Source organism: Girardinichthys multiradiatus, chromosome 1, assembly GCF_021462225.1.
Source record: "Girardinichthys multiradiatus isolate DD_20200921_A chromosome 1, DD_fGirMul_XY1, whole genome shotgun sequence".
Lineage (NCBI taxonomy): Eukaryota > Metazoa > Chordata > Actinopteri > Cyprinodontiformes > Goodeidae > Girardinichthys > Girardinichthys multiradiatus.
This window is the reverse complement of record NC_061794.1, coordinates 25,123,881-25,145,874: the sequence shown is the minus strand read 5'-3', so window position 1 is coordinate 25,145,874 and position 21,994 is coordinate 25,123,881. Positions and strand designations below refer to the sequence as shown.

Below are 21,994 nucleotides of genomic sequence, written 5' to 3'. Positions count from 1 at the left end.
TCATTGGTATAACGTGCGCACAAATTAATACTTCGTGGGAATGAATTTATATTTTGAGCGCCACGTTATATATATTTTGTGGCCACAAATCAATATTTTGTGTGCACGAATGTTGGAATTATGATTATTGATTAATTAATCTTTATCAATAATTATAATTAAAAATCATAATTTCACAAAATTAATTTCTTAACCAAAATCCTCATTTATGAATCGAGACCAGAGATGTCTTTTGGTGTTGTAATTGTGGCTCATCGCCTCTGATAATTACAACCGTTAAATACTCAGTAATAATTGATAACTATTACCAGAGATGTCACTGTCGACCGTTTCTGCCGAAACGTGTGGAACTTCAACCTTATTTTGACTGACGAATCACTCTTGCACAAAATAAACACAGAACGCCTTCTTTTACCATCTATGTGAATATTTATTAAATCACAGCCCTGATACACTTGCTGTTCCGATTTAATAATCTTCACCTACTCAAACATGCAAAGTTCTACACAAAGGGTAAAATATCTAACTAAACAAAATAAAGCAAAACAGCAGTGTGGGATCAAACCAGCAGTTATGACAAAAATGATAATATGACAAAGGGATGTGGTTGTGAGTGGAGGTAACTCAGTTATACTCAGTCATAAAACCTCCCCCAACTCTTGAGCAGACAAAGGGTTATAAAACTTTTGGTGGCAAGCTACTAAGCAGTAAGGTTGAAGACAAAGAAAATGGGGAATTTCACCATGAGGTTATTTTAACAGTCCAGTCTCACAGCGCACCTGCGCTTGCTCCCAGGTGTTCAACAACCCCGCAAAACACACACAGAGCTGGGAGCGCAATGGCTTCCAGGCATCCAACACGGCACATGAAAGTTTCAATAAAAAGGTTACATGCACATATCATTCAGAACACATTAGATTAAATAGCGAATCTCATCGCACTAAAACCTCCTGTACCCTGCCCAGACTTTCTAAGAAAGAAATAAAAAAATAAAAGATGGGTGTTACTTGTCATCGTCTTCCTTCTGAGCGGGGTTGAGAGAGAATGGGGTGGAAGTTGGAAGTTACTGTGCGTCCACAGTTAACTTCAGGAAAAGCGGTCAATCTTCGTCCTCTGGCCTCCTTGGCGAAAGGGAAAATATGATCTGACCATCAAAGTTGACTAGGACAAAACAAGGTGGCTCCTTGAAACTCCGTGGTTTTTTAGTTATGTGTTAAACTCACGTCTTCGATCGGCAAAGTGAAATTTCTGGCCTTCTTATTCCAGAAACCTCAGTTATGAATTCTTTGTTGGCCAACGAGAGAGAATAAATGAAATCCACTTGGGACTCTTCTCCGGGTGATGCTTCAGATGTTGGTAACCGTGTCACGGTCTCCAGCTGAAGGCAAATGGTCAAAATGGGCGCCTTCCTGTATAGCGTCCTGTGACGTCAGACTCGGGGCGCCCCGTCATATCAGTCGCAATGTCCGACGGGATCTGTAGGAACGGACTGTCCTGGATACAAAATGGCCGAAAACGTCAGGAGGCCTGGTGGCGTCCAGCAATGTGCAAATGGTCCAATATTCAGCAAACAAGTGGTCCAACACGAATAAGTACTTCATGGGCACAAATTAGTATTTTGTGGAAACGAATTAGCATTTCATGTGCACGCTATTTATTTATTTATTTTTTTTTTCTCCATGTCAGTTCCCGGGTGCCGTACTAAACAGTAGTTTGAAAATTATTTAAGTCCTAATTCCCTTGATGATTTGATCTTGTTGATTCTTCTTATGCTTTTATTTTAAATGGACTCATCATTGATTGACTTGTAAATAAATTCTAATCCTTAGAAATATAGAGAAATGTCCTGATCCTTCTTTAAATGTGTAATACAGATAAATCAATAGAAAGGTCAAGAATTTATCCTACAGCCTGATTTTTCTGATTAACTAGGCTGATTGGTTTATGAAGATGAGTGTAATTTACCATACTTCATGACTAGGCGACATCAAACAGAAAGCTTTTAAAAACTCAGTATTGCAAAGATCCAGTAAATTTATTACAAGCTTACATACAAACACTTGTCATTGGTTACACACCTCATACATGCAACAAACCTGAGTGTTTTGCTTCGTTTTTAAGATAATCTCCAAAATGTCTAATTTTCAAGGAAGAGATTGCAAAAATAGATAGATATGATACAGATAAATATATTCTGTTGTAACTGGATATGTTTTGTGTTAAAATACATAAATAATTGTGTTATTTTAGGCAGTAATACAAACATAAAATATAACTTTTTTTTGTTGCAAGCTAAATTGCAAGAAACAATCTGGATCCGAAGTGCTCATAATTCAATAACCCTGAGTAAAATTTATTACAGGTGGTTCCTCTCATGGATCCCCTGAATGATATGTGGTATTCCTTTGATTTTTACAGTAAAATGTAAGTTTTGCACAAACATTTCAGTGTTCTGTTAACTATGTCTAACAAAACACAAAAAGCTGTCGCAGACCGAAGACTTGCACATGTAAGTAAATCCTTATTTTACCACAAGCCAAACATGCAGAGAAATGACTTTTCAGTTTTAAACGTCTCTTATGTGACTTAAAAAATGTTTTGGAGTATCAGAAACGTGAAAAAGCTATAAAGGCATCTGGAAGATGGAATATGATGCAGGAGGGAAAATTAGAAAATAAACAATAGTCAGGCATAACAATATGATTATCTTCTAAATAGTGAGTTGGTCATTCTTTGGCTGCCAGCTCACTGAAGCATGGACTCCACTAGAACCCTGAAGGTGTGCTGTGGTATTGAGATGTTATCCAGAGATCCTTTATGTCCTATAAGTTGCGACGTTGGGCCTCCAAGCACTGGTCTTGTTTCTCCAGCACATTTCCATGGGGAACGTAAAGTCAGCACCTCAAGGTTGTTGTGCTTCTCTGTACGTGATTTGTAACAATGCATAAGTAGGTGGTGATACTGTATGTTTCAAAGTAATATCAATACTGGTTCCATAGGTTCCTCCAGTAAGCAACACACAAGCACCAAGGCATCCAGGTGACGGAAAAGAAAACTAGATTCATCAGACGAGGCCATCATCTTCGTCGTTTCCTCACATGACCATTGTTGGCACTTTTGATGGTGGGTCAGCATGGACTGGTCTGCAGGTAAGCAGCCCCATACTCAACAAACTGTGATATTTCTGTGTATTCTGAGACTTTTCTGTCTGAACCAGCATTAACTTCTACAATGTAAGCTACAGTAGGTCGTCTATTGGATCGGACCTCAGAGGCCAGCTCATCGTCCTGCTGCTGGTTCCTTGGACCACCTTTGACAGATAATGATCACTACAGACCAGTAATACCTCACAAGAGCTGCTGTTTTGGAGATGCTCTAATCTGGTCGTCTAACTCACTCAAATCATAATGCTTGTCCATTTTCCGTGTTTCTATAACATCAACGTTCAGGAAAAATGTGTGCACTTGTTGGCCAACCACTAACAGGTACCATGACAATAAGATAATCAGTTCACTTCAGCTTCCAGTGGTCATAATTTTATGCCTGATTAGTATAACAATTAGAAACAAAAAAGGGACAATAAAGAATAGTTTTCTCTTCTACATAAAAAGAATCCACAGATGATTTATTATATGAAGTGTAGTTAAACAAAAGACATGTTTTGTGTCTTTTGGTCCATTTGACATAATAGTTTCACTGTGACACTAATGACTTTTTTCTGAAGGCATATGATCCAATACATCTCTTTCACAGTACAGGCTATTGGCTGTTTGTATTGTATTCAGATACCACAAAGCTTTTCACCAAACAAAGGCTTATAAGATTCCCAAAGAAGCGACGGGTGTTTAAAACTGAATTTCATTGCAGCCAAAGCATGGGCTGTAGTCCAACAGCAAAAGACTCTCTGGTCCGCTAGGCTTGAGATTTAAAATGTTTAAACATGTTTAAACCCAAGATATTATTTGGAATAACATAATTTTATGCCCAAAATGTCAAAAATCCTTTAGAAATGTCTAATGTGAGTCATTTCAGTGGATGTCAGTTTCATTCAGAGCCAATGTTCATGAGATTTGTCAGATGCTCACTCCCAAAGTTGTTTTGCAATGACTTTCTCTCATGTTACAGAAATCTGAGTCACTGGTATCTCACTGTTTTATTTATTTTATGCATGCATATCACAGTGAAATGTGATTTGGCTGGCTCAGCGTTTGCTGGAGGATTTTTTGGACCCCTTAGAAATGTTCTCTTGTTCTTTTTCCTGATCTTGTTTTTTTCTTTCTCTTTTTTTTCCCTCCTTGGCTTCCTTATACTTCCAGATGGGTGGCTCCAGGTAGCCCTTCTGCCTTTTCTTCTTTTTCTCCTTTTTTGGTGTGGGCTCCCCAGATTTTGTCACTTCAATCTTAGGAATGCAGCCTGATGGGAATATGCTGTTCCTGTGTGCCATGCTGCGGGGGATGAAGCTTCTCACGCTGCCTGACACCATGCTCTCCCTGCGCTCTGCCTCCTGGCAGCAGGATGTCAGAGAAACAGAGGTGACGGACATAGCTCTTGGAGAAGCTGAGGTGATGGATCCGTTGCTGTGGGACACAGTGCTCTCCTCCAGCTCCTTACTGCTGTGCTTTTTAAGCAGTTCTGGTACGGCAAACCTTCTCTTGCCAATCTCAGGAGGACTGGTGGGACAGAGTGGCCGGGACCCGGTAGCTATCAGGGGACTGTGAATACCCGTGGTTATTCGAACCATATGATCCATTACCCCGTTGTCTTGAGGGTCGTGTGGGAAGCTGAAAGTAAGGCTTTCCTTTAGGCGATGCCTCAACTTCTGACTGGCTGTTTTGGGGGCAGCGGCCTTTTCTACCAGGTGCTTCAGTTCAGGCCACTCAGGCTTGTAGCTTTCACAGAACTGCTCTGCAACAGAATGAGTCTGCAGGCGACGTATCCTGTTCAGGGTCTCAAACCTTCCAGTCCGAAGAACCCAGTCCTTCAGCCCCCTTCCTTGGACCAAGTCCACAGCATGCATGTCTGCACCTGCACAACAAAAAAGGTTATAAAAAAACAGAATGCTGTGAAAAAAATGTAAACAGATCTACAGGATGAAATGAAACTAAACAGCTTAGATCAGTATAACGACACCACCATGTGGTTGCTTTAGACTGCAAACTGTTGATGTTTGGCACAACTTTACTTGGAATGAATCAGGTCATTTCACAACATGGAGGAAGATGGTATAAACATAAGATACAGGGGCTTGCAGAATGTTTCACACGCACTTGAACTTTATCACAATGGATCACTTTATTGCTAAAGATTTCATTGGATTTCAGTAGGATTTTTTGTGAGAGACCAAAATAAAGTAGAGCCTAATTGTGAAGTGGAAGAAAAGTGATAATGGTTTTACTTTTTTAAAGAAACGTAAAGGTTCAGTGTCCATTTGTATTCAGCCCTCTACAGTCTGAAAATGTTACCTTTTCTTCTTCTCAAAACTGCTCAAGCTCAGCCGGATTGAATTAAGAGCATCTGTGAACATTAACTTTGATCCAATATTGCTCTGGCTGTATGTTTACAGGTTTTCTTCCAGGACCACCAGGTTTCACCATGGGGATGGTGTATTCAGGGCAATGTGTAGTGTTAGTTTTCCACTAGACAAAGTTATTTGCATGTAGGCTAAATGTTCAATTTTGTATTTATCTTACCAGAGGCCATTCTGCTATATATCTGCTGTGTTCCCCTCCATGGTTGTTGTTGCAAACTTAAAATAGGGCTTATTTCAGCTTTGGCTGCCTGCCAGATTAGGGTTAGGCCAGTTTAGGCAGATGGTCATGTTTTAGTCTTTTTGGAGTTGAGCCATACTATTTCCATTTTTGGATGATTTACTGATCAGTGCTCTGTAAGATGCTCAAAGATTTGGAAATATACAGTGCCTTGCGAAAGTACATGGCCCCCTTGAACTGGTCCACCTCTCGCCACATTTCAGGCTTCCAACATAAAGATATAAAATTCAAAATTTTTGTGAAGAATCAACAACAAGTGGGACACAATCGTGAAGTGGAATGAAATTTATTGGATGTGTCAAACTTGTTTAACAAATAAAAAACTGAAAAGTGTGGCGTGCAATATTATTCGGCCCCCTTGCGTTAATACTTTGTAGCACCACCCTTTGCTGCAATTACAGCTGCAAGTCGCTTGGGGTTTGTCTCTATCAGTTTTGCACATCGAGAGACTGAAATTCTTGCCCATTCTTCCTTGCAAAACAGCTGGAGCTCAGTGAGGTTGGATGGAGAGCGTTCGTGAACAGTAGTCTTCAGCTCTTTCCACAGATTCTCGATTGGATTCAGGTCTGGACTTTGACTAGGCCATTCCAACATCTGGATACGTTTATTTGTGAACCATTCCATTGTAGATTTGGCTTTATGTTTTGGATCATTGTCTTGTTGGAAGATAAATCTCCGTCCCAGTCTCAGGTCTCTTGCAGACTCCAACAGGTTTTCTTCCAGAATGGTCCTGTATTTGGCCCAATCCATCTTCCCATCAATTTTGACCATCTTCCCTGTCCCTGCTGACGAAAAGCAGGCCCAAACCATGATGCTGCCACCACCATGTTTGACAGTGGGGATGGTGTGTTCAGGGTGATGAGCTGTATTGGTTTTACACCAAACATATCATTTTGCATTGTGGTCAAACAGTTCGATTTTGGTTTCATCTGACCAGAACACCTTCTTCCACATGTTTGGTGTGTCTCCCAGGTGGCTTGTGGCAAACTTTAAACGAGACTTTTTATGGATATCTTTGAGAAATGACTTTCTTCTTGCCACTCTCCCATAAAGGCCAGATTTATGCAGTGTACGACTGATTGTTGTCCTATGGACAGACTCTCCCACCTCAGCTGTAGATCTCTGCAGTTCATCCAGAGTGATCATGGGCCTCTTGGCTGCATCTCTGATCAGTCTTCTCCTTGTTCGAGATGAAAGTTTAGAGGGACGGCCGGGTCTTGGTAGATTTGCAGTGGTCTGATACTCCTTCCATTTCAATATGATTGCTTGCACAGTGCTCCTTGGGATGTTTAAAGCTTGGGAAATCTTTTTGAATCCAAATCCAGCTTTAAACATCTCTACAACAGTATCTCGGACCTGCCTGGTGTGTTCCTTGGTCTTCCTGATGCTCTCCTCGCTTTGAACAGAACGATGAGACTATCACAGAGCAGGTGTATTTATACGGAGACTTGATTACAACCAGGTGGATTCTATTTATCATCATCAGTCATTTGGGACAACATTGGATCATTCAGAGATCCTCAGTGAACGTCTGGAGTGAGTTTGCTGCACTGAAAGTAAAGGGGCCGAATAATATTGCACGCCCCACTTTTCAGTTTTTTATTTGTTAAAAAAGTTTGACACATCCAATAAATTTAATTCCACTTCACGATTGTGTCCCACTTGTTGTTGATTCTTCACAAAAAATTTGATTTTATATCTTTATGTTTGAAGTCTGAAATGTGGCAAGAGGTTGACCAGTTCAAGAGGGCCGAGTACTTTCGCAAGCCACTGTAGCCTTATTCCAGTTATAACACCTTTAATGAAAGTATTCCATTTTAAATAGAATGCAGATGTAACTGTATTATTGTGCCATTCTAAATGTGTCCATACAGGTCAGACTGATCTAATCCTTGCAACATAGCGAGAGTGCAGATTAGTTCCCAGATCAGGTAAACTGGTTTAACCCGTGTGTCCTTTAAAATACGGCATTTTAATCTTAGCTGTCTTTTACAGCATTTCTCTCTCACTATCCTTTATGATGAGGAGATAGCTCTTGCTCAATACAACTAGTTTAAGTTAATTTTGGCACTCATCGTTGGAGTCTAAATTGGGTGATGCATTTCTAAGCTTACCGTGCATCAGTAGGGCCGACACACACTCCTCTCGGCCCTGCAGACCTGCCTTGATGAGGGCCGTGAAGCCGCGGGGGTCTCTGATCTCAGTCTCCACATCAGAATAGTAGTTCAGGATGTAGTTAAGGATGTTGATGAATCCTAAGTTGAGAGATAAAAGGACGATTATGTTTGTATTCTCAAAACCATTAAAGCTGCCATGGGTTAGAGTGGTGTTGGGATTTTCACACGTACCGGCCTGTGCAGCGATCATGAGAGCAGTGTTGCCGTCATTGTCTTGGTGGTTGATGTCTACTAATGGACATTTGTGCAGGAGGGTGACAATGTCTACAAAACCTTTGGACACAGCCAGCATCAGTCCATTCTGTTGCAGAAAAAAGATGAATCAAATGCTTATTATTGCAGGCTAAAGTAATACATTCTCATTTAGTCATTAACTCACTCTGCCATTGATGTCTAACTCCATGGCCTCCTCTTTCATGACCCCTCTCTGCAGGATGCTGCTCAGGGATGTGGGGTCGTTCCTTGCGCACGCCTCATACAGTGTTTTAGGCGGCTCCTTATAGACCGTTTCTTGTTCATACTCGGGAAGCACCGAGTCGTCAGAGAGCACGCTCCCTGAGTCAGAATCATCCAGGAGGACCTCTTCTTCATCTGACGGGCCAGGACCCAGGTGTGGGTCATCGGATGCAGCTGCCATCTTGGCCCCTTCGGTCAGGGATCACACCTGGGGGTCAGGGCCGCTGCACACCACCCATACCTTCAAATTTAGCACAGAGAAGGGTGAAGAGGTGAAGGTGAAGTTGACGCTTCCTTTGATTAAATATTTCCTCTATATTTTTATTAAGGAATTTAAATGCGAAATGTAAAACACCCATATTCAGCTCGGGTGGCAGGGTTTAAAGTTTGTGTTTGCAAACAAAAACACGAAACTCCTATCACATAAAGGCAAAATCAGAAAATATGACAAGCAGAGGAGGATAAACTGGGAGATGACTGAAACTAAATACTGGTGATATTCAATTAGTAAGAAATGCTTAGCATCTTCCAACTACAAAGCTCCAACTTTAGTTCAGAGTCCATCAAATAGTCCTGCCTCCCAGCAGGGCCGTTTTTGGGGTAGATTTCTACAAGTTTTAGTCTGAATTGACTAGTTCCTGCAGTGAAAACACTTCTATAGACATGGCAGGGAAGTCCTGGAGTGTGAATTGAAATTTCCTACTATATATGTTTAAAGGATAAATTAGAAAAATGGCTCAGTTCCATTTATTTTATATGAACTGGTAGAGGTGCCAATAAGTGTTGCACTTTTAACTATATTTAATAAATAATTTTTTTCTCCATGTATTGTGTATGGACCAATAATCTTACATGAACTCAACTTAAATGTAGAATTCTTCTAAAATTTTCTGTGAGAGATTATGTGAGAATAATATTTTAAGGGTTTTTACACGTCGTTACCTGTGATACCAAATAAATGGTGCTCTATTTGAAAGAAATATAAGCCGCGTTTTACCTGGAGGGACAAGTTTAATTGTGTAGCATCATTCATACACAGGATAATTCAAACTGCTTTACATAAAAACAAAGTAATAGGGGCAAGACCCATTAAAAAGATTTAATAAATCTAGAAGAGTTACAGTAAAATTGCAAGCTTTACATAAAAAGGAAGAAATATTAACATCCAAATTACAACAAATAGGACGTTTAGACATGATAGACAGCAGTTAAGAAGAATATTTTTAGTCCTGAATTAAATCAGGCAGCAATTTCTCCACATTTTAGGCGTTACTAATGTAAAATGTGTCGGTGCCTAGATTAAAACTATGTTGTGTAATAATAATAATCATTCTATTTGGTGCATCCTGGTATTTGATGTTGATATGCTGCTCAGAATAGACTCCTCACACTGTAAGACTCACACCTACTATGTTAAATAGATCTGTTGACCTGAAGATGAGTAAAGAGGATGAGGAGCTTTACCTCACCTTAGCCCTCCTGTCACAGCGACTGATCTGTAAGTCTCTGATTTACACCAAACATAGTTTAATATGCATATCTGTTCGTTTTTTATATAACAAGGACAACATGATTTTTCCTTAATTGTAAACAAGCTTAGGAGTTGATAACTTTAGGAGAACTATTGAGAAGTATTGATTCAGAGGCTTCTGAGCTTAAACACAAGAGCAGAAGAGAGAATAATGTGGACCTGAAGAAATTCAGCTGGTGATAATAATGTGAATGAAGGCTTAGGGCGAGGGGTGGACTGGGATGATAAAGGCCATATGGAGCTGGAAACAATGGGGGACCAGTTTAGTGACAGCATCTGTCATTGTTCCTTAACAGAGTCTCCCAACTCTGCAGAACAAGACATCATCATTTTGCTTTTATTTGTATAAGTGACAAACTTTCTACCTGGCATGATATAATAAAAATATCTGAAGGCATTTAATTCTAACTTTAAGTATTCTGAAGGAAAGAAAAGACAAGGACAGTCTTGATGACTCAGTGCTTCATTGATAAATAAACTTAAAAACGGTGAATGAATGGGAGTTTCACTCATCTGGCTGCCTTTTAAGCAGAATTAACATTTAAGCTACTGGCATTTAGAAGAGTGTCTCTGGCCTTGACTTTAGGTGAAGTAGAACTTCTCAGTGTTCATAATCTCACAAGCATAACCTTTTATTTCAGCAGTTTATGTCCAGAAAAACAGAGATTAAACGCATGGAAATACTTGAACCTTTATGGCCTAAAACTCCTGCTGAGCAACACAATCTGACTTGTCTTCTTTCTCTGGATCTTAACTACGGTATGAGCTGTCTGTAATGCTTTCTAACTGCAAAATACTGCCTAACCCAAGTAAAGAAAAATTACTTTTGAAAAACTTTGAGGTCTCACCTAAAAGATTCCAACCATGGCCCAGTCCTCTTCTTCTTGTCCCTGTAGGTTTTTTTTCCTCACCGGTGTCAGAACAACTTCTCTCTGCTCTTGGTGTTGTTATGCACAGCAGCGACTGGTTAAGGTTAAGTTCCCCAACCTAAGCACAGCTTCAGCCTCCTCCCTCCCTCCATTTCTACTGCCGGCCACTTAGGTTGCCTCAGCCTGGTCCCAACATAGACTCCGCTGCCCTAAGTCAGGCAACGTGCTCTCTACCTCTCATCCTGATTACAGAAGATTTACGGATTAAGAGAAAGAAACAGAGAGGAGCCAACCTTGCTACCCCTGCTCTCAGTTTGCTGAGTTATTCTGCTCTTTCACTCGTCTTCTTGGCTCTCTCGCAGACTCTGCCTGTCCACAGCTCTGAGCTGCCCGTCTGTTGTGTGACAGAAAACCTTGTTTGCTGCCCAAAGAAAAAAGCGTTGTGACATTAAGGCTATGTGTCTGCAAAAACTGCTGAAGACCCCCACCAACCAGAATAATACTGGTTTCTTCATTGTAACAGGAGAAAGAATCTTGGATCCGTTTTCTGATGAAAATCCGTTTGTTGGGACAACAAAAACTCTCCTGACTGTTACTCAGCCAGAGGGCCTCACTGGTAATTGCTCCCATAGCAAGAATGATGCAGTCTGCGCGAGTCCAGATCCTTACATGATGTCTAAAAGATTCACTACATTTAAGTTAAATCTTTGCAGTTTTCTTTATGGTACATTTACACCTTTTAAAGTGATTATTGCATGTGGAGTTGCATCCACAAATAATCTTATAAGTTAAGCTTTCTTTGTCTGCTTTTAAGAGCCTTTGCGTTATGTGGACTGCATCCAGTATGTGGAGAGAAATGTCGCACTAACAGATTTATTAATAGCATCAATGACTCTTTGTCCCAAAGGTCACGTAAAAAGATTAACCCTCATATCAATAGGGAATAAGGCCAAGCCTAGACTGATTGTGCATTTAATTGTAGGCCGTCTTAAGCGACACCTTGTCTCTGTTTGAGAGAAGCTGACTGCCCCCTCCTGATCAATCTAGAGAATACAACGATCGGACATGAACCCTGTTAATACAAAACACACTCGCAGGCAACTTTGTTTGGTGCACTTTCTCAATTATAACATAAATAGCAAACTCAACCAGTCCGATGGTTGCAAAATAATGCTTTTAGGCATCTGGACATGGTGAATTTGCTGAAGTTCAACCTGAGCATCAGAATATGGGAGAAAGGGGATTTAAATGACTTCGAACATGCCAAACAGGGTGATTTGAATGTTTCAGAAACCGCTGATTTAATGGAACGTTTATGCACAGCCAGCTCTCATGTTTGCAGAGAATGATCAGAAAGAAAGAAGATGATTGAAAACTGATAGAAAAGCAATGGCAGCTCATAGCTAGTGTTTAGAATGCCACCTCTGAATGCACTATACACAACTTTGACATAAATTAGCTTTAGCATCAAAAGACCACATTGGCTGCAACTCCTGTTAGATTAGAACAGGAAATTGAGGCTACAGCTGTAGCAAGCTCACTAAAATTGAACAAAAGCAACTTGGAAAAACATTCCCTGATGTAACGAGTTTTGATTTTAGATGCAACATTAAGATAATGGTGTCAGAACTTGGTGGTGTTATTTGGTGGAGGATATTTGTTTCGGTACATTGTGGGCCCACTGTGGCACACAACCTACCTGACTATTATGCTGACCACGTCTATCCTTTAATGACCACAGTGCGTCGCTCTTCTGATGGCTACTTCCAGCATGTTCGTGGCATGTTGCTTTGTCCAGCATGACAAAGCAACATGCCACAAAGCTGAAATCATCTGAAAATGGTTTCTTGAAAAGTACAATGAGTTCAGTGTGCTTCAACGACTTTCACAGTCACCAGATCTCAGCGGAGCAGAGCACCTTTAGGATGTGGTGGAGCAGGAGAATAACAGCATGGATGTTCAGCTGACAAAGCAACTGTGTAATGATCACATGTCAATACGGACCATAATCTCTGAGAAATGTTTTAGGTTCCTTGTTGACACTTCTAGGTCTGAGGAAATGTTCCTCAACCAGAGAAAGGTGCCTTTGCCTCAAAAAGAGGAGCACCTTGCAGTCTGGATCACAAGTGCCAGTAGGTGGATGGAGGATGAGGGCGTCATGTGCAGTAATGCTGATACTTCTCCGGTCTGTTTTGTTGAAGAAAGAGCTGATCCAAGAAGCAAAGCTCTGGATCTACATTCTGGCCCTCATTAAGGTCATGAGTTATTAATCATGACAGAAAGAACTAGGAAATGAGCTTCCTCTGTTTGGTGACAGGGCTCAACCTTGGAGATAGGTTATAAAGTTTCTTCATCCGGGGGGGATCTAGGATGAAGAAGCTCTACATCCGGATCGATGGGAGTCAGTTGAAGTGATTGGGGCATTTGATCAGGATGCTTTCTGGATGCTTCCCTTTGCAGGTCTTCTGGGCAGGTACCACTGGGAGGAGACCAAGATCCAGAACTTGCTGGAGAGAATATATATATATACCTTTTGGCCTTGGATAGGCTTGGCATGCCTTGGGATCCCCGAGCTGGACAGTGTCGCTGAGTAGAGGGTTGTCTAGGTTTCCTCAACCTTGTATCCCACAAAGAATTAAGGCAATTCTGAAGGTAACAGGAGGACTGACTCAGTACTAGCAAAGTGCATCTAATTCATTTTATATGTTCTGCAAGCTTCAGCTTTCGCTGCAATTTAACACTAAATAAGAATGTTACTGCATGTATAATCTCAAAATTAGAAATTCATCATTGCAATGCATCTAGTTAAAAAATAAATAACGTTTAAACCCATATAGCAGTTGTTGGAATCTCTATGTTTTCAGAGAGATGTTGATCACAATCATTCAAAGGTGGGAGGCTTCCACAGCTTAATTCCTCGAAATCCCACAGAAAGCCGTAGGCAATTTCTTACCAGAAAGCTGCCCTTTTGGCTGTGAACTGAAGGATCACATCGACAACACCACACCAACCCAACCCATTACTCAAAAGGTGATGCTCTATGTTTAGACACAAGAGCCTTAGCCAGGTCCTTACTGATATGAAACACAAGAAGTGAAAAGCAGGGAGGTCTGAGGGCATAGATTACAGCCTGAGGGACCAAAACAGAAATGAAATTGACAGGAAATATCACAGGCATGAGGACATTTTCTTTGGCACAGCAGGGCAGGGTGTTTTAGATGTTTTTCTCTATAGAGGACTCTTTAGATATGCCAAAATAGGCAAGTTGACCAACCAGATGAGGGCAGCATAGCTCATTCTGCACAATTTGTGTTTGTTGATCCCAGGAAACAAAAGCTTTAGCTCTGATTTTTCCAAGAAAATAATCACAGAACGTTTGTACATGTTGGAGGGCATTTTGTTGTGGTACACACCTAACTAAAGCCTTCTGATTTCCTTTTAGGGTCTGAGCTATATTCTCCCTATTCTTTAAATTCCTTACAGACTTTCACTCATCACTGTAAAAGGCTGTTCGGCTTCTCCCCAGACACTGTGGTACCCAGCAGAAGTCAGCTGCGGAGTAAAAGAACTTGAAAAGAGGCTTGGGACAAAGTGAACTAAGTTTAGCCAGCTTAGTGACTGATTGTATGGACAGACATGTGCTCGGCTAATATTAGACTGTTTGCAGCCTCTCCAGAGCCATTCTTAGCAGTGCATTGCTCAGACTCTGGGGGCCATATCATTTCCATCTATGTGGCTGAAGACAGATCCTCTTCATGCAGTGCTTTCTGAAAGCATCCAAAGGAGTCAGGTGAATGGAAGGATAGAAGCAGGAAGGAGGCAGTGCTGAGCTTGGTCATGCAAGACAAGGAAATCTGGGCTGATGTGTAAATGGGCTACTGAGGAGAAGTGGATGGTGCTGGTGTGTGTGTGGTTTGCTCAGGATGCCTGAAAGGTATGTAGCTAGCTTGATAAAAAAGCTTTGTAAAATACCAAGAGTATAGTACAGTTAAAGGAGATGCCACCGTACTAACTGCATTAAACTAATAATGAATAAAGGATTATGCTAGTCTTTTAAAATAAAGCTTATTACAACAGAAGGTGAATCTGCAATACTAATGGACCTAAACCAGCAATGAAACAGGGACTAAGTTGGCCTTTCAAAAGAATTCTTGCCTATGTTCTTCAAAGTAAACGTCTCAGCCTTTATTGTATACGACTAATGGAGCTAAAGCAGTTAAGATTAATGAATTATATTAGCCTTTCACAAACAAGCACTAAGACACTCTTCAGCATGACACATATATCAGCAAAAAACAGATTCCATATTACTAGCTGAACTCAATCAGTTAAAAAAAGTCTTATGTTAGCCTTTCAAAATAAAGGTTAAAGATACTCCTGAAATACAAGCCTCAATATTTATTACAGCAAAAGTAGATTCCACATTATGAATGGTCCTAAACCAGCCATGAAAGGAGGATTATGTTAGTTCAAGATAAAGCCCAAGCTTATACTTAAAAAACAAGCCTCAGCATTTTATTGGATGTACAATTGCAAAGTGAGTTCCGCATTTGTAATAAAACTAAGCAAGTGGTGAATAAAAGGATTATGTTACCCTTTTAAATTAATGCTTGAAGGTACTCTTCGAGATTATATTGGATAAATTATTGGAAAAGTAGATTTCACATTGCTATTGGAACTAAAGTAGTTATTTAAAAGAGAGTAACTTGGCCTTTCAAAATAAAGCTTTAAGACACTCTTCTAAAAAGGCTTCAGTGTTTCATAGAACAGATAAGAGCAAAATGATAATACACATTTCTAATGGAACTGAACCAGCGATGTAAAGCAGAAAGCATGAAAAATAAAATCCCCAATGGGTTTTATAGGTTGTAAAATTGGTAAAATTGGGTTTTGCAGAACAAATGGACCTTACCCATGTTTGCAAAAAAAGTTATTCAGTTGCAATGACTTTTAACAATAAAGTCTTATTTTTCCAAAAGCAGTATCTGATTAGTAATGACAGCTGATGTATATTGTGGGAATGACAGCAATGAAACATTGGGAGTAACACCAGGAACTTAAATGGTGCCTTTAATTTTTTTCAAGTTCCTGGTATTGTTTTTTTATCAACTAAATAAAACAAGCACTGACGTGTCTCAAGTTTTTAAGAAATATAATGAAGACATTTTGAAATGCTTTAGTTCAGTCATTAACACTGTTACCTCAGATATTGAAGTTAATCAAACTGTTGGATAGTTGGAATCCTAAAGATAACTGTGTGTGTGTGTGTGTGTGTGTGTGTGTATGCGTGTGTATACCCGATAGTCTCAAGGCACCTTCATGAGGACCACACAATCAAGGCACGTGACGTCGCCCGGTACGGCAGAGCCGGGGTCCCACCCTGAAGCCAGGCCTGGCGTCGGGACTCGTCGGAGAGCACCTGGTGGCTGGGTTGCTCCTCGCAAGACCTGGCCGGGCCAAGCTCGAACAACAGACGTGAGGCCATCCTGCAGTGAGCCCACCACCTCCAGGGGGAACCATGAGGGACTGGTGCAAAGAAGATCGGGCAGCGGACGAAGATGGAGACCTCACAGCTTGATCTCCAGATGCTTAGGCCGGCTCTACGGACTTGGAATGTCACCTCGCTGGGGGGGGAAGTAGCCGAGCTTGTGCGGGAGGTCAAGAGATATCGACTAGAAATAGTCGGGCTCACCTCCATAGACTCTGGAGTGGCCTGCAGGGAGAGGCGTTAAGCTGGGGATGTTTTGCGTGTTGCCCCCCAGGTTAGCCTTCTTGTGTTGGGGTTTACTCTAGTGGATGAGAGGGTCACACCCCTGCGCCTTCGGGTTGGGGACAGGTCTCTGACTGTCGTTTTGGTCTATGGGCCGAGCGGTAGTGTGGAGTACCTGGCCTTGGCGTCCCTCTCGGGGGTACTGCATAGTGCACCTCCGGGGGACTCCATTATTCTGCTGGGGGACTTCAACGCCCATGTGGGAAATAACAGGGACACCTGGAGAGGTGTGATTGGGAGGAATGTCCTTCCCGATCTGAATTCGAGTGGCGTTTCATTATTGGACTTCTGTGCTAGTCACGGATTGTCCATAATGAACACCATGTTCAAGCATAAGGGTGTTCAACAGTGCACTCGGCACCAGGACACCCTAGGCAGGAGGTCAATGATTGACTTTGTTGTCGTCTCTTCAGAACCGCATGTTTTGGACACTTGGGTGAAGAGAGGGGCTGAACTGTCCACTGATCAACACCTGGTGGTGAGTTGGATGTGCTGGAAGAGGAGAAAGCCGGACAGACTTGGTAGATCCAAGCACATATTGAGGGTCTACTGGGAATGTCTGGTGGTGCCCTCGGCAAGGGATGTATTCAACTCCCACCTCCGGGAGAGCTTTGACCAGATTCTGGGGGGGTTGGAGACATAGAATCTGAGTGGACCATGTTCTCGGCATTCATTGTGGATGCTGCTGCAAGTAGCTGTGGACGTAAGGTCTGTGGTGCCTGTCGTGGCCTCAATCCCCGAACCTGGTGGTGGACACCGGCAGTAAGGGATTCTGTCAAGCTGAAGAAGGAGTCCTATTAGCTGTGGTTGGCTTGTGGAACTCCTGAAAGCGGCTGACGGGTACCATGAAGCCATGCGTGCCGCGGCCTGGGCTGTGGCAGAGGCACAAACTCAGGCCTAGGAGGCCAGGGAGGCCAGGGAGCTGCTGACCTCGACTGGGCGACATTATCGGGTGGTGGAAGGAATACTTCGAGGATCTCCTCAATCCTGCCATTATGCATTCTATGGTGGAAGCAGATGCTGGGGACTCGGGGTTGAACTCTTTCATCACCCAGGCTAAGGTGGCTTTTTAACCACCGAGGTGCTTAAAAAGCTCCACGGTGGCAGGACTTCATGGGTGGATGAGATCCGCCCTGAATACATCAAGTCTCTGGTTGTTGTGCGGCTGTCATGGTTGGCACGCATCTTCAACATTGCTTGGTGGTCGGGGACAGTGCCTCTGGACTGGCAGACCGGGGTGGTGGTCCCCCTTAGTAAGAAGGGTGACCGGAGGGTGTGTTCCAACTATAGGGGGATCACACTCCTCAGCCTCCCTGGTAAGGCCTATGCCAGGGTATTGGAGAGGAGAGTCAGGTCGATAATTGAACCTCGGCTACAGGAGGAGCAGTGTGGTTTTCGTCCCCGCCATGGAACACTGGACCAGCTCTACACCCTCTGCAGGGCACTCGAGGGTTTGCCCAACCGGTCCACTTGTGTTTTGTGGACCTGGAGAAGGCATTCGACTGTGTCCCTCGTGGTGCCCTGTGGGGGGTGCTCCAGGAGTATGGAGTCGGGGCCCCTTTATTAGGGCCCATCTGGTCTCTGTATAAGCAGAGCAGGAGTTTGGTCCGCATTGTCGGAACTAAGTCGGACCTGTTCCCGGTGCATGTTGGACTCCGGCAAGGCTGCCCTTTGTCACCAGTCCTGTTCATAACTTTTATGGACAGGATTTCTAGGCGCAGCCAAGGGCCGGAGGGGGTCTGGTTTGGGGACCAGAGGATTTCATCTCTTCTTTTTGCAGATAACGTGGTCCTGCTGGTCCCCTCTAGCCAAGACCTACAGCATGCACTGGGGCGTTTCGGAGCCGAGTGAAGCAGCTGGGATGAAGATCAGCTCCTCCAAGTCCAAGGCCATGGTTCTTGACCCGCAAAAGGGTGGCTTGTCCTCTTTAGGTTGGAAGGGAGTTCCTGCCTCAAGTGGAGGAGTTAAAGTATCTTGGGGTATCGTTCACTTGCGAGGGGAGAATCGAGTGGGAGATCGACAGATGGATTGGTGCGGCTGCTGCAGGAATGGGGACGTTGTGCCGATCCATTGTGGTGAAGAGAGAGCTGAGCCAAAAAGTGAAGCTCTCGGTTTACTGGTCGTTCTACGTTCCTACCCTCACCTATGGGCATGAACTTTGCGTCATGACCAAAAGAACGAGGTCCCGAAAACAAGCGGCTGAAATGAGCTACCTCTGTAGGGTGGCTGGGCATATCCCTTAGCGATAGGGTGAGGAGCTAAGTCATCCGAGAGGGGCTCGGAGTAGAGCCGCTGCACCTCCACATCGAGAGGAACCAGTTGAGGTGGCTCGGGCATCTATACCGGATATGTTCCAGGCACGTCCAACCGGGACGAGGCCCAGGGGTCAGCCCAGGACACGCTGGAGGGACTATGTCTCTAGGATGGCCTGGGAACGCCTTGGTCTCCCCCCGAAAGAGCTGGGGGAGGTGTCAGGGGAGAGGGATATCTGGGTGTCTCTACTGAGTCTGCTGCTCCCGCAACCCGGTCCCAGATGAAGCAGAAGACGACAAGTACGACGAGTGTACGTGTACGAGTACGAGTACAAGTGGTTTGTCTTGCATCTTGCTGAAAATATGCAAAAAACATTTCGGTTGAAACTGAGAATGTCTAATTTTGTTAAAGACATGCTTGCTTCTTACCCATAAATTTAAAACATGTCATTATGAAACACTCTGATGGCTGCCAGGACTATTTTCTGCGTCTTCTACATGTCCACAAAAACGTCAGCTCTAAGTTAAGTATTTAGATATTGTCCTCTGCTCATTTTTTAAATACTGTATAATTATCTTTAAATGTGAAACTATTGCTGATGTATAAATATGTTTGCCAGGATTCTCATCCCATTGTCCACGTAGGATCTTTCACTGCATACAAGTTGAGCTGTTTTAAAAACTAAAAATCAGGTTATGGATTACGAGTAGTTAATTACAATGGTTTTCAGCCTTCTGAAACCTGTGACTAAAGCAGATAATCAAGGTTCGGAAATTCAATACCAGGTGTTTGATTCTCCTTCTAACTACATTTCATATTAAAACTTAATGTGTTATTGATGTGTGATTACGTTCAGGAGTACGTGCTTAAATTCATTCATTCATTCATTTATTCATTCACTTTCTATACCGCTTCTTCCATAGTGGTTCATGGGGGAGCTGGTGCCTATCTCCAGCAGTCTACAGGCGAAAGGCGGGGTACACCCTGGACAGGTCGCCAATCAATCGCAGGGCAACACAGGGACTTACAGGATAAACAACCACGCACACACTCATTCACACCTAAGGGCAATTTAGAGAGACAAATTAACCAAACAGTCATGTTTTTGGACTGTGGGAGGAAGCCGGAGTACCTGGAGGGAACCCACACAGAAAGACCCTCAGTCGGAAGTCGAACCCAGGACCTTCATGCTATATTGCAACGGTGCTACAAACTGCGGCACTATGTAGGTGTGAAACAATGCTGTAAACAAAGAACGCTTTCAAAAATGGAAGTATTAATCATTTATTTTCATCAATGAACAAAATGCAATAAATGAACAAAAGAGAAATCTAAATCAAATCAATATTTGGTGTGACCACCCTTTGCTTCCAAAACAGCATAAATTCTTCTAGGTACACTTGCACACAGTTTTTGAAGTAACTCGGCAGGTAGGTTGTTTCAAACATCTTGGAGAACTAACCACAGATCCCTATATATAAAATCCCTATATATAAAATCCCTTATTTTCTTTGTTAGCAGAAGTCTGGTAACATCAATGTATATATTGGATATAATGGAAAAATGGTGCTTACAATTGAAATTAAAGTCTGATCTTGCAAGTTTACATGTTTTATAGTGGAATATTTAGTTATTCATCGCTCATCTGTATCAAATGGTAAAAATCTTTATTGAAATTTTATTGAAAGACAATAACAGCTCTCTAAATGGGTGCACTGCCTCCAGTGGTGTTTTTTTATATGGCAATATGGCTGCTGACCCAGGGTGCCCTTCTATCTTAGGGCAGCTTAGGTGCTCAACAAAAAGAAAAAAAGAAAAAAAACATTCTGTCAGTTTCACTTCAGCCAAGTTTTCTACTGATTTGTCTGTCCCCTAAATTGTACAAAAAGAAGGCACTATAAGGAAAAGTACAACCTTGCATTAAAACAAGCATGAAAATCACCATGTTAAAACTTGCCAAATTGAATTATTTGAGATTGATCACGGATTCTTGAAAACTCAGCTTTGATGCCTGAAACCTATTTGTTTAAACACACAACAAAAGTTATACTTAAAAAAGGGATTTAAAAACCATCTCATGGCTGGGAATCACATCATATGTTTGTCTGAACTATATATAAAATGTGATGTGGGGAGTGTCCTAATTAATTTCTCACCAATTATAATTTTTTAATTTACATTTTACTGATTTTGTATACTTATTTTGACTGTATATGTCAGGCAAGAACTTCCACTGGCCTCTTCAGCTGTAATAAACATCTGTAACAAGTTGGGATTTAAATTAAATTGAAGGATCATGAACTTTGAGACATAATTGTGTTGAAGGTTGAGCACAAAATGAAGTTAGACAGAGGAACACAAACTGCTGGTTGGCTCATATGCTCTGCAGCATGAAATTAACAACATGTTATCTTCTGATTTTTTTCTTTTGTTTTGGCAAAGGATCTCAGTAGCTGCCGCAAACTAACAGAATACTGCTTGAATTATTAACTGTTTCGATGTAAAAGAAACTGAGTAAGATATGAGTGTAACTGGTGACGTTCCTTTAAATGACTAAGTTTCATGCGCCATGCGCTTATGCCTTATTTGGGGTTGCCCTAATCGCTAAAGAGTTCACACAGTCCATGTGTTGCTGCCTGAGACCTGGACAGAGATTTCGAGAGTGCGTGCACTGCACTGGGACATAGTCAAAAGAAAGACCAGAACAGAGAGATAAAGAGGTGATTGATTCAGTTAGAGATGGGCAGAGTCCAGGTAGTAAAGACAAGAAGGAAGGGGGAACAAATGGAGAGAGAGAATGATAAAAGGAGGTAAGGTTTTTGGGAGGAGGGAGGTGATCTTTGACCAATGAAGAGAAGGAAACTTCTAACTTCAGGGAAGGCAACAGAAAGGCAGATTCGCAGACATAGTTATTCAATGAAAAGTCCCCACTGACAAACAGGACTCTGCTGTGATCTCAGAAGGAGGCCCCTTGAGAGCTACTTGTGTCACCAGGAAAAGCTTCCTCTGACAGGACGAGGCAGACATTCACTGGACTCAGGCAGAAACAGACTCACCTCTCTGGAATGAGAAAGGGCTTCTAAAGGCTTCTGTGGAAATGCACGCTCCCAGGTCCGGACAAACGTAAGCACTCCTCCTCTTCCTGGATCAGTTGTTCTCATGTATTAGGC

General features: G+C 42.2%; 1 protein-coding gene across 2 annotated transcripts; it reads right to left on the bottom strand.

Annotated features, from left to right (window-relative positions):
- Window positions 1-1,476: 1,476 nt before the first annotated feature.
- Window positions 1,477-21,994, bottom strand: ankrd33aa (ankyrin repeat domain 33Aa). 2 transcript variants are annotated; one of them, XM_047365492.1, is made up of 5 exons: window positions 21,881-21,994; window positions 8,325-8,642; window positions 8,117-8,246; window positions 7,883-8,023; window positions 1,477-5,025 (listed from the first exon to the last, which is right to left on the bottom strand). In XM_047365492.1, exons 2-5 carry the CDS (start codon window positions 8,580-8,582, stop codon window positions 4,202-4,204), a joined length of 1,353 nt encoding a protein of 450 aa, XP_047221448.1. In that variant the 5' UTR covers window positions 8,583-8,642; window positions 21,881-21,994; the 3' UTR covers window positions 1,477-4,201. The 2 variants fall into 2 exon arrangements, with proteins under 2 accessions (XP_047221448.1, XP_047221439.1); XM_047365483.1 differs by lacking the exon at window positions 21,881-21,994 and adding an exon at window positions 10,781-10,990.